The sequence below is a fragment of the Pseudorasbora parva genome, chromosome 13 (assembly GCF_024679245.1).
Source record: "Pseudorasbora parva isolate DD20220531a chromosome 13, ASM2467924v1, whole genome shotgun sequence".
Lineage (NCBI taxonomy): Eukaryota > Metazoa > Chordata > Actinopteri > Cypriniformes > Gobionidae > Pseudorasbora > Pseudorasbora parva.
The window spans coordinates 4311661-4324597 of record NC_090184.1 but is presented as its reverse complement, the minus strand read 5'-3'; the positions used below and the strand labels follow the sequence as shown (position 1 = coordinate 4324597).

General features: G+C 37.7%; 1 protein-coding gene across 1 annotated transcript; it reads right to left on the bottom strand.

The window, feature by feature from the left end:
* Positions 1 to 715: 715 nt before the first annotated feature.
* LOC137038009 (gamma-glutamyl hydrolase) lies at positions 716 to 5580 on the bottom strand. The gene is made up of 9 exons (XM_067412447.1): positions 5453 to 5580; positions 5207 to 5321; positions 4351 to 4401; positions 3931 to 4015; positions 3602 to 3740; positions 1514 to 1620; positions 1337 to 1430; positions 1112 to 1249; positions 716 to 999 (listed from the first exon to the last, which is right to left on the bottom strand). The coding sequence occupies exons 1-9, from the start codon at positions 5556 to 5558 to the stop codon at positions 881 to 883; spliced, it is 954 nt and encodes a 317-aa protein (XP_067268548.1). The 5' UTR covers positions 5559 to 5580; the 3' UTR covers positions 716 to 880.
* Between the last annotated feature and the right edge of the window lie 7357 nt (positions 5581 to 12937).

Genomic DNA, 12937 nt, shown 5'->3' with positions numbered 1-12937 from the left:
GGTCTGTTCAAAGGGGAACTGCATCAGTGGTAATGGGCACAAAGGTGCTTTTGGGGTAGCTGGTGGATTCACCAACTGACATTCACGACAAGACCTGCGCACCACCTGCGCACATTCTCGTGAATGCCCGGCCAGAAGAACCGGGCCATGAGATGGTTAAGTGTCGCTTGGTGTCCTAAATGTCCCGCCATAGGATTAGAATGAGCCGCCTGGAATAGCGCTTCCCGACGGCTTTTTGGTATTAATAAATGGGTTGTATCTTCTACAAGATGGTCGTATGTATATGACCATCCAGTGAATAGTTTCTGCTCCTCTCAATTCTGATTTCGTTTTAACTCCTGCGGTGGCCGATTTAGTCCAAGATTAACACGGCAATCCCCCTCTTCACATTCGACACGGTGCCATCGAGTGTTAAAACGCGAAAGGCGAAGCTTGAATTTACGGGTATGTCCGTCTTTGCCGGTTACACTATTTTATTTTAAGGTGTCCCTGTTACATTGTAACTATATATTTAAGTACTGAGTAATATAAATTAATTTACTATAGGGTACTATATAAATTAACCCCTATAGGGTTAGGGTAGGATTAGGGTTTGGTTGAGGGTTAGTTGCATGTCATTATGCATAATTTATGGTTATAACTATGGTAAGTAACAATGACTAAAATAAAGTGTTACTGTAAATGTGTCTGTTTTTAAAAAAACTTGCATATGTAATAGGATTTATTAAAGGAATGATATATGTAAGCATAAATCACAAAATAATGAATGAAAACACTGATGATTTCATTTGTCTCTCTGTTAAAAACATAATATCCTTAAATATGAGGTCTGTGATTATTACAGTACATTTGTCAATCTGAAAAGTCTCATGTGCGTCTCTCAGAAGAAATAAGACTGTTCATATGCAGAGATGTTTGCCACATAAACAGGGTTGTAGTTGTATATAAGCGCGCGGCTCTCTTCTACTGCGTCACTGAAGCGGTGGCTGCTTCTCCTTCCTGAAAACAGACACATGCATTTCTTCATTTAGCACTGCATTTCTTCATCCAAATGTATGCAAATGAGGAACATCACAAGCAAATGAGTAAATAAGTGAGAGACTGTAATTACCCTCATTTACGAAGAATTCAGCCAGTAGGGATGAGATGCGCACAGCATTGCTGGAATGAGGAAAGTTGTAGCGAGGTTTCCACTGAAAGCGGTTAACCTCTGGGTGCCACTGGACCCCATAGAAAGGGTACGCCCTGCCTGCAGACCCATATCATATCATCCACACTGTGTATGGCTGCTTCTACAGTATATGGTGATTTGTAATGTAAAAAATATGTTTTTTACCTTCCATGGTGGAAACAAACTCAAGGCCGTTTTGAGCTATGTTTGTGGACAGCACTGAAAAGAAGCCTTTCAGTTTCTCATTACCCATGAATGCCTGAGAAAGAGAAAGAGTTCATCGCTGGCTGTTTGTTATTTTGATTAGAATGATTTAAATGAACTTATATGGTGTGTACGTACCTCTTTAGTCACTCCGTAGTGATGGAAGTTTGCAGTGAGTGGCTCCTGGGACAGCGCTTTAAGGAGGTCCGGTGGGACGCTGGCAAACATTCGACTGGACGAAGCCTCTGTTAGTGGACACAGTTGATGGCATTTAAATATGAATAAAAAGTTCAAAAGAACCACATTTCTTCAAAATATAAATATTTTCTAACAATATAAATATAACACATCCTTGCTGAATAAAATAATGTCTTTAAAAAAAAGAGTCTGAACGGTAGAGTATATTTTTTACAAAAGATTTCTGATGTTTTTTGTTGTTGTTTTTTTTTACTTTTTCTTCATCAAATAATCCTGTAAAAAAGTATCACAGGTTATAAATAAAAATTAAGCAGCACAACTGTTTCCAAAATTGATAATAAACCCTCATATGAGAATGATTAGTGTGCAATATCATTGCTGCAAAGTAATACTTTATTATTAGGCTATTATTTCACAACATTTATAGCCTACACATCGGACAAATACAAAGGTCCGGATTCGGAGTATTGGCCGTCATTACTTAAAAGAACACTTGTTTATTACAAAAAAAAAAATGGATTTAAATTCTTGACCTTTAGTGGTGAGCGGGGTGGGGGGGTTATGTTCGAATGTTTTAGTACAGTTAACTCATTGTCATGTTCAAGAAACCAATTTGAAATGATTCAAGCTTTGTGACATGGGGCATTATCCTGCTGGAAGAATCAATGTTCAGGTAGGCCGTGGCATTTAAACGATGCCCAATTGGCACTAAGGGGCCTAAAGTGTGCCAAGAAAACATCCCCCACAGCATTACACCACCACCACCACCACCAGCCTGCACAGTGGTAACAAGGCATGATGGATCCATGTTCCCATTCTGTTTACGCCAAATTCTGACTCTACCATCTGAATGTCTCAACAGAAATCGAGACTCATCAGACCAGGCAACATTTTTCCAGTCTCCAAATGTCCAATTTTGGTGAGCTCGTGCAAATTGTAGCCTCTTTTTCCTATTTGTAGTGGAGATGAGTGGTACCCGGTGGGGTCTTCTGTTGTTGTAGCCCATCCGCCGCAAGGTTGTGTGTATTGTGGCTTCACAAATGCTTTACTGCATACCTCGGTTGTAACGAGTGGTTATTTCAGTCAAAGTTGCTCTTCTATCAGCTTGAATCAGTCGGCCCATTCTCCTCTGACCTCTAGCATCAACAAGGCATCGCCCACAGGACTGCTGCATACTGGATGTTTTTCCCCTTTCATTTGTAGTGTTTTAGTCAAGACCACCTAAACCGAGACCAAGTCGAGACCAAGACCAGCGTTTGCCAAGACCAAGAAAAGACCAAGGCAGGGCGAGACCGAGTCAAGACCCAGACCAAACCAGCACTCCTTAAATTAATCAAAAATATCCTTATCCACTGTCTGAAAAATGTCTTATACTTACAATTATCTATAACGCCGTTATTCCCATCACTGTTTAAACCATTTGTTGTTTGCCTCTTTTATGTTGCAGCATATGAGCCAGCCATAACATAAAAATGGGGACTCGTCCGGGATTTCATGAGGTTTGGTTTGCACTCCGATTAATTAGTAATATTAACTTCTTGTTTATTGAATGTTTAAATGAATCAATATAATTTGAAATCACGCTTATATTCATGAAAACAGCTCTCTTGCTCTTGTGATATTGCTTAATTATATTCTATGTTATATAAAAAAAACTACATATCAGAATTTTTTGGTAATTTATATAAATTTGAGGCATTATTGAGAACCCGGCAGCACAGCAACACAAGAAATCACATTATAAAGAAGTTGTTGATTGCATTTTAAGTAGTACGTTTTACATCAAATCACATTAATGATGTAAACTCAGACAATGCACCGGCAATTTAGTGATATCCTTGCAGTTCCGAGTCCTCTAAGTCTGAGACCAAGACCAAGAACTAGACCTAGTCTAGTCAGTTTCAGTTTCTCTGTGCCGTTATCATAATAGCTGTGGTGTGAACTGTGCTATTCCTAAATGATTTTTAAAACTATATATGTATCGTCCTTGGTGAGAACAGGTCTTATAACTATAGTGTGTGTAAGTACCTGAGCTGAAGTTGAGCGGATAAGTGACATTCTCTGCTGTTGTCTTACTCAACAGGTTTTCTCCGGCTACTAGCACAGTGAGCAGCTGAAATCCCAGGCATGTTCCCCAGATGGGAAAGTAATCGCCCTCATCATGTGCCTGAGAACAGCACAAAAACAAGTCTGGTAGGTCATTTCCTTCATTTAAGTTAATACGACAATGCTAAAGAACCAGGAAAGCTATTGAAATAAAGAATACACTGCCATTTTAGTAACAACTAATAGTTCAAGAAACACAAGGAGCATCTCACATTCACGCACAGACATGGCATATACTGTAGTTCACTCACCTTAAGGGCAAGTCTGAAGTAAATCCCAGCAGTGCGAGCAAAGTCAGATGTCTCAAGATTCACAGATCCTCCGATGAGAAGTAGACTGATTGACAGATAGATGGAAAAGTTACGCTTTTGTATTTGCTTTTCAGCTTCGTTCAGACATGACGAGATGTGTCATTACTGTATTTAGGGCATAAAATTAGGTCTGCACAGATACACATTCAGAACCAATTATATAGTCATAGAATTGGTGAAATCTAGGTTACTGCAATCATGTGTTCAGTGCTATGACACATCCTTTTCTAAATGCATATAATGGCCTAAATCATGTATGAATACTTCAGGAAACGTCATCATAACAATGAGGAACTCTGGGCGTGACAGCCTCATTCTGAGTTTAATTTGAGAATACTGTGAGAAAGTAGCAGGACATACCCATTTATTGACTTGAAGATCTTTTCATGTTCTGCAAAACTCTGGTTTAGTCTGTAATATAACGTGTGTTTATTAGTATGATTGTTTAAAAAACACATTTTGGACACTGGTTTGCTGATTTCTGTGTTCTGTCTAAAATAGAAGTTCTGTAGAAAATATTCACTTGCTGCCTAATATATCCCACCCACTAACAGGTGCTGTGATGAAGAGATAATCAGCGTTTTTCACTTAATCTGTCATAATGTTATGCCTGAAGTGCACTTACAGCTCTGAAAAAAATTAAGAGACCACTTAAGTGATCTCTTAATTTTTTTCAGAGCTGTATTTTCCCATAAAGCCTATAAAAAGTATGCAAATGTGCCTTCCCCTTTTTCACATTAAAACACTTTGCTGTAATTAACTGAATTCAAAAATCAATGAATCGGTTTTTATATGTGACCCTGGAGCACAAAAGCAGGCATGTGTCTCATGGTATATTTGTGGCAGTGACCAACAAGAGGCTACATTGCATGGGTCAGAATTATCCAATTTTTTTAATGCCAAAAATAATTAGGATATTAGGTAAAAATTATGATCCATGAAGATATTAAGTAAATTTCCTACTGTAAATATATGAAAAAAATATTATTAGTAGTAGGCTAATATGCATAAGGACTTAATTTGGACAATTTTAAAGGTGATTATCTCAATATTTAGATTTTTTGCAATAGTAGGCTATCTCAAATATTGTCATATTATAACAACAGAGCTTATTTATTCAGGTTTCAGATGATGTAGGCTATAAATCTCAATAAAAAAAATTAACCCTTATGACTGGTTTTGTGGTCCAGGGTCAGATATAAAGAACTAGACTTACCTAATTGGCATAACCCTAGCTCCCCCGGACTCGATGTACTTCACATATGACGAAGGGATGTAGGTCTTTCCAAATATTTTCATAGCCTTATTGTCAACCTCTTGTGTCAGAATCCCTGTTAAGAACACAATTGTTAGCAAAACAAGAAATTAAGGTGATGCTATTAAATCACATTTTGTGAAAAATGCTATATTTGACATAGGCTATATTATAAAGACAGGAGTTTTATAAAGACAGGAGTTTTACCGATTATCGGTCTGTTGTTCTCAGGCTCGTTTCTCTGTTTTAACGGAGCCGCGTTGCACAGCACGAGCACGAGCACGCACACGAGAGACAGCGCGCTGAAGCCCATCGTCACTGCACTCGGACCCGATGGCGACCTGAAGCCAGATGACCGTGTGTGTGCTCGATCAGCTGCATTATCATATGTGCGAAAATGAAAGTTAGAGGTTAGTCATGGGATGGGCGGGGTTTGTACTTTCTGGAGGAAGCAAAACAAAAGAACAGCAGTAAATACCGCTCACACGGTAACACCAGTTTGTTTGGGAAAACACACCACACCAGACCAGAAGTTCCTGTAAGTTTTAGGAACTTGAATTTTCCTAAAAGTTCACACAACAAGTGTTTACCACGAACTGTAACCAATGCATGACAGTCTCCAAATAAATCCTGTCTATGATCTTACTGTGAATAAATAGGTGCTGGAATTTACACTTCTTCAGGAGTCAGGACATTGTTTTTCTTCTGCACAACGATGCATTTTACGTTGTAGCGCTATCCTATCGCCTGCAGAGGGAGTTTGAAAGACAACCTTTTATCCGCCCCACGGATTGAGCTGTCAATGGAGTTTCCAGACCAAACATCTTGATCTCTGCCTAACAAAGCCTGGCTATGCCAAACAAAGTTTTTTTTTTTTTTTTAAACGCCCATAGTTCAACGTCCTCAGTGCCGCAATCAGAAAAGCGTATATGTATGACTAATAAATCACTGTTTTGTCGCAATCAATCTTTAGAGATTTCATTTTTTTAGTACTTCCCTGCAAAAGCTACATAAAATATTTTTAAGATGATAAAATGTACCCCCCAAACATCCTGTGCAAATGTTTAAACCCCCTTGAATTTTAATGCCTCGTGTTTCCTTCTGGAGCACCAGTTTTTACTATTTGTAATTGAATGTGTCCAGCCAAGGTGTTGACCTCAATGTGAAAATATGGATCTCAAAAAAAAAAAAAAATCACACAGTCACTGCTGGAAAGTGTTCAAATATGCAAAGGATGCTGGAAACTGGGTGATTTTTCTGAAGAAATGTGGACAGAACATGAGTGCTCAGGACAAACATGAGACTTTTCAAAAAACAGTTCATTCAGACAATGACACAGCTCCGAGAAACCTTTAATTTGTGTAAATGCAGATATTATTATATCTTGTGGACTATGTAAACATCTGTTTTCATAAAACATTTTCATTGCAGTGCTAAATAAAAAACATGTCGTTTATGATCTCTTATTTAAAAAAAATGGATAGAGCAACCATTGACTACAATATTAGGGGGAATGGTTGCTCTATCTGCATTGTTACAAACATTCTTCAAAATATGTTATTTTGTGTTCAGCAGAAGAAAGACACTCATAAAGGTTTGGAACAACTTTTGGGTAAGTAAATGATGACAGAATTTTCCTTTTTGGGTAAACTATCCCTTTAATATTAGCCTATTACAAAAAAGTACATGTGCTTTAGTGTGCTAGTCAATGCAAAATAAGTGTAGGTCTGATTTTTTTAAACATGTGACTCTTTAATTTAAAACCTTTACTTTGACATTAGTCAGATTATAACTGCGAACAAAGCTGTCACATCGGCTGCTAAAATGAGCGTACGATGATAGAAAATATAAAAGAAACACTTTATTATAAAAGAAAACACGCGTTCACAGGAGAATAACAACCACTTCACCACTTCACAATAAACAGGACAGAGAACGAAGACTGGGAAACAGAACAGAACAGGTGCGGGGAACTAATTAACAACCTGGGAAAATGAGGACAAAGGAAACAGGAAGTGGAACAGAAGTGTTAACCACAAAATCCTGTCCACAATTTAAATCATCACGTGAAAATATCAAATGGCACGTCAGTTTATGTGTTTGATGACTGGACAGAATGATTTATAAAGGCATTCAATGAGAAGACGAGCTCTGAACAGGTATATCATTCTCTACTGATCTCTGATTTAGACAATTATATCTGTGTATTTTATGGAATGTCAGGTCTGCCAAAATAATAAATAAATATAGGCTACAAAGAAATTAAATGTATAATTTTATTTCCTTATTTATGTATAATTGTATTTTACCACATGTATTTATTTCTACATGTCTTTGTCCGTATGCTAATGAGGGGTGTGAGATTTTATGTCAGACATAGTAATCGAGATGGCACAGCGACACCTTGTGGGATTGATAAGAGCTTGCGTTTATTAATGAGACTCAACACCAGTGTGAATTACGCTGAAGTCTACGCAAGCACACTGATCAACGCGTTTGAAACGCGACTGCAAATGCAGTTTACATTCAATTTCAATTTCATTCTAATTTTGCATGCAAAAAATGCACAGGTTCAAGAGCTTAAAATATAATGCATTAAAGATACTGCAACAGAGCTAAAGGCTCCACGGGGTAAAAGACTCCTTCGGTTTTATTCTCCTCTAAACCTCTAGATGGTGCTTTTCAAGATGCTCGTGGAAATTTGTCTGATCTTTGATGCGATCATGGGCAGCAGCGCAGATTTAACCCAATTCTGTTTTGTTTTTTTAATGGTGTAGATTCAAGTATAGCAAATGAGAATCGCTAAAACTACTTTATTTTGAGACAAAGGTCTTGTTAATGATTTTCAGTTTTGTTCAAGTTAAATGAAGTTTTTAATAGTGGAAGAATATGTAAAAGTATGGTATTGGGGCGATCAATATTAAACATGATAATAAACAGCTGACTGACTTTTCCATTTGTTGACATCACATGGTTAGATTCAGACTATAAATATCATATTTTAAGTTGGGTGTCCACCTTGGCGATAATCACCATATTTAAAACGAAACCATCATATTAAAACAAATATGAATATTATAATATAAAATATAATTTAATGTTACTATTAAATCTATTAAATTATGGGATCTCATTCAATGCATTGAGAATCTTTACTTTTTAAAATATATATATTTATATTAAAATATTTTAATGACTTAATGTATATTTATTGAACAAAAATATTTAATTTATAAAAAATATTTTTTTACAAACTTTGCTAAAGTGTATTAACTTAGACATGGTTAAAAACATTATTTTAGGTAAAGTATTTTTATAAATAGTGTGAGCCTTTTACCCCGCGTGTCTGTGGAGCCTCAGTACATGAACCACTTTTATGATTTATTTTCACACAAAATGTGTTGCACAATAAATGTTTTAACACAAACATATATAGATTGTGTCTGCAATCATGCACTTTGGGAGGAGTGAAAAGCAATTTTTTTCTTAAGGTGTGTAACCTTCTGATTAGTCACGTCTTCTGCTAAACCATCAATTGGAATTATTGAGGATTAAATCAAACAAAAGGCGTTCATGTAAACACAGCTCGTGAAACACACATCTCATGGCCATTCAAACGGCACCGGTCACGCCCCTCAGATTATTGAGCCAGCTGTCATTTTAATGTTACAATAACTTCCAAAAACAACATCACAGCAACAGAAACAAACCTTTCTATTAAGAAGTGATGTTTCTAACCATGTTTTTCTAACCTTAGTAAATGTATGCGTCATCATGTTTGTCAAATTCTTAAATTTAATCAATAAATTCAATAAGAATCAAAGTCGAAGCAGCGATGAAAGGGCCCTCCGACCCCATGCCACCGCCTCCCGATGGCTTTAGGAAAACAGAACACGGTGGGCAATGTGCATAAAAAAAGGAGGACTACGTCAGTCATTTCTATTTGCTACACTTTTTGCCAATAGTGATAATAGCATGCTTTTGCACTCAGCTAAGTGTTGCTAGCATGTTTTAGAAGGTTTAGCACTTAATTGTATATTTTAGTTTGTTGCTAGTGTAGTGCATCACAGTGTTAAACACGTCACTTCCAGTTGCTAGTGGGTGGACTGAATATTGACATGTAGATGTGTTCAGGGCAGGAGTGAGTGCTTCTCAAACATGAGTTTTGGGGCAGATCGGACATTAGGGGCATTGGACCCACTTTATATTAGGGTGGCCTTAACTACTATGTACATTGTAATTAATAATTTGATACAATGCACTTATTGTGTACATACATGTTTTTACATTGTACTTACATTTTTAAAATACTTGCATGTAATTAGGTCTGTAATTACTTTCTGTAGTTACATTTATAATTACACTTTTGACACTTCCCTTACACCTAACCCAACCCAACCGTTAAACTCACCCATCCCACCACACCTGCCCCTAACTCAACCCGTATCCCACCTCAATATCAGCAAACGTGTTTTTAAATACAACTGAACACAGTAAGTACATTGTACTTATTTTTTTGATGTAAGTACATAGTACTTAAGGCCACCTAATATAAAGTGGGGCCGGTGCGTTTAGATGGAGCACTGTAATCGGTTTAAAAGTCCAATCCGAATGAAAATGCTCCATATAAACACCTCAAACGGAATAAAAATGGCCAAACCGAATGAAATTGTAATCGGTTTGAGAGGGGTGGGATAAACCTTTTCATGAACCGATCTAACAAAAAAGTCCGGACCCGATTACTTTTCAGTGTGTGTCCTTATATGACGTGATACACAGCGTGCGCCTTCAGCACTGACCGCGCCACGCTCACACGCAGGCTATAATGTTGAGAGGAAAGTTAATTTTTCTGAGGGGTAAACTTTTTATTTCGTAAGAAGTTATGAAGATAATGTTGGCATAATGACACAGACATAGCCCGGCTACACTCTCTCATCTTGACAGCGTTTGTCCCAGACACTTTTACTTCAACTGCGCCTGACAGAAGAATTAATTTTTTTCTTAGATGATTACACACTTTACAAAAAATTAAATAGCTTTTATAAAACCGTGTAAGTCCTGGTGCTGCTGATGGACAGCGTCAACATTTCTGAAGCGGCAGACAAACTGCTCTGTGATGATTGCAATTGAAAGTCAGCACATGTAAACCCCAGATCGGTTTAGATAACGTCTCATGTAAACAGTCCACTTAATCTTTCAATCGAAATGACAAAAAAAGTGTGCATGTAAACATGCCTAGTGTAAGCCTGAGTTACAACAACTTCCTTGTCTGGCTATCACCAGACTAAGCTCAATCTTTTAAGATTGAACATTGGTCTGTATTTTTCTAATGCACAAGAGGAGTGATCAGCGGGCATAGTTCACATGACTCTACGCAATTTGATAGTCTTTCAACCAATCAGACCAACGATCCATCGCTTCTCAATCTGTCATTGTGTTAAACCCGCCAATAGCGCGCCAGGTGGATAAACCGGTTTGTGATTGGTCCCCGCAAATTTTTAACAGAAGAAGGATTTAAGTACAGGTTTTCAGCCTGAGCTGCAGGGCTAAATCAAATTGCCAGCAGATCAGGCTAGGTTTACCCAGTCTAACAACTTCCTGTTTAATGGCGTAAATCACATACTAAAACTAAGTGTTGCATGATTTACCATGTTTCTAGCATGTTTGGGACTTTATTTAAAATGGGCATATTTAAATGTTTCTGGGAGGGAATTACAGTGAAAAGCACTGTTTCCTGTTGCCAGCAGGTGGCGCTATGACTGTAGATGAATATTGCCATGTAAATGTTTCCAGGTTTAGGGCAGATCGGAGATTGTATGCCTGAGTTTCTGTTTCATGGCGAAACATCATTTTGTCAGGCAGCCAAGAACACGCCTTTCAGCAAAAACTCGAGATCTTCGCAATTTAACATAACCTTAAGATTAGACTGACCAAATATGATGAAGATCTGATTAAATCTCTAGGAGTTTGTTAAAGTACAACTTTAAAGTCTATGGCAAAATCTGCACAAATTTTGCAGTGAAAAATCTAAATATCTGACTTCCTTTTGGGTTTTTAGATGCTTTTAACAAACACAGAGGTGGTGTGGTGATGTAGTATCTGTCCGAATCCACATCTCTGAGTTTTCAAGAATATATCACTTCAAAATTCACTGTTTATAATCATTTTTGACCACTGCAGAGCACCGTACTGTTTGCTTTGCTGTTATTTGGATGCATTTGTAGATTTGTATCTCTTTTCAAATGCTCGCAAGTATTTAGAAGAGCAATATATTTCATCACATTAAACAAATCAAACAAATTAAAATAAAAGCACATAAACATTTGAACTGGTCTGTTATTTATAGCAGCATTTATTATCATGCCAAGCATATTACATTTTATTTACAGCACACAATCATGTTACGGACCACGAGCGGCACGTTCCCCATCACAAAACTCTCCCCTTCACCGTGGCGTGAATAAATCACAATCTGAATGCACGAGGTTTAGGTTTTATCATTGAGGTGGCCTGCACAAGTGCACATTTATGCTGTCGGATTTGTGTGAAACAGGTGAAGGGCACATGACATACGTCACGACCAAACGTTAGCGACTGGTTATGGCAGATCCAGAGTGGCCCAGGGCAGATCCAATAGTTTTAAACCTCAACAGAGAACCCGCCTTCGCGAAGTAAACGCTTGTCAATGGAGAGTGGCCAGACTGTACAAATTAAATGTATGAGAGACTGGTAAGACCAGACTAACTTCTTTCAGCTTGGATTTGATTTTACTGGTAGCAAACATTACTCTGAATAATGTGAATTTGAATGTATTAATGTAATGCTATTGATGTAATTTAGTAACACAATGAAGTCAGACTATATGTGCAGTCTTCACTCGGATCGACCTTTTAAAACCCAATGTAGTCATATTAAATGAAAATAAAAATATAGATTTATTTGAACAGAACAAGACCAGTTAATTTAAATGATACCACTTACAGAATATTTTAAACTTATTTTACAAATAATTTTTCCTGTATGATTTTCCATTAAGTGGCTCTAAGGCTGGATGTTACCGCGGGTTTGGAAGTGACTGTGGTTAAATGCGTAGAGGAAAGGATTGAGGGAGGCATTGATGAAGGTAAATGTTATCAACAAGTCCCAGCTGGCATTGCACACATTTATAGCCATTTCAAAGCCATTAAACAGGAGCAGCGCCATTCAGAACACACATTTACCCGCGACCAGTCACGTCATCATCTATCCACGTCTCTGCGAGTATCCTAATAAACATTCAGTTATGTCTTAAAAGTCCCACGTAATAAAAAAAAACGCTTTTGTTCACGTGCCTGGAGCTGCTGAAGTTTCAGGAAAACACGACTTGGTGGCGCTCAAGCACAAAACGGTCTTGCCGAGCACACATTGATACGACGAAGAGGGAGTAAGTAGACAAAGAAGAAGATGAACTGATAACGCCTATCACTGTGACACCGCTGCTTGCCAGTTAGCAAAAAAGTGTGTGAATGATTTTGGAAAGCACGTAAATACTGTCTCTTCTTCTGCGTGACAAATGAGTGTCAGAAGTGTAAAGTGCCGCAGCATCATCTTGTACACCGGGAGCGTCGCCAGTTAAAAATCGTTTGGGTTTGAATACAAAGACGCACCGAAAAGATCTCCAAAAATGCTAGCGATAATGGACTGCATTTATAT

What these genes read in the sequence shown, in the direction of transcription:
- LOC137038009 (XM_067412447.1), bottom strand. Translation starts at nt 5,558, where the DNA reads ATGGGCTTCAGCGCGCTGTCTCTCGTGTGCGTGCTCGTGCTCGTGCTG. An exon ending in GCTAGGGTTATGCCAATTAG is followed by an intron (nt 4,402 to 5,206) that starts GTAAGTCTAGTT and finishes GTTATATTACAG; the next exon opens with ACTAAACCAGAGTTTTGCAG. An exon ending in TCCGCTCAACTTCAGCTCAG is followed by an intron (nt 1,621 to 3,601) that starts GTACTTACACAC and finishes GTCCACTAACAG; the next exon opens with AGGCTTCGTCCAGTCGAATG.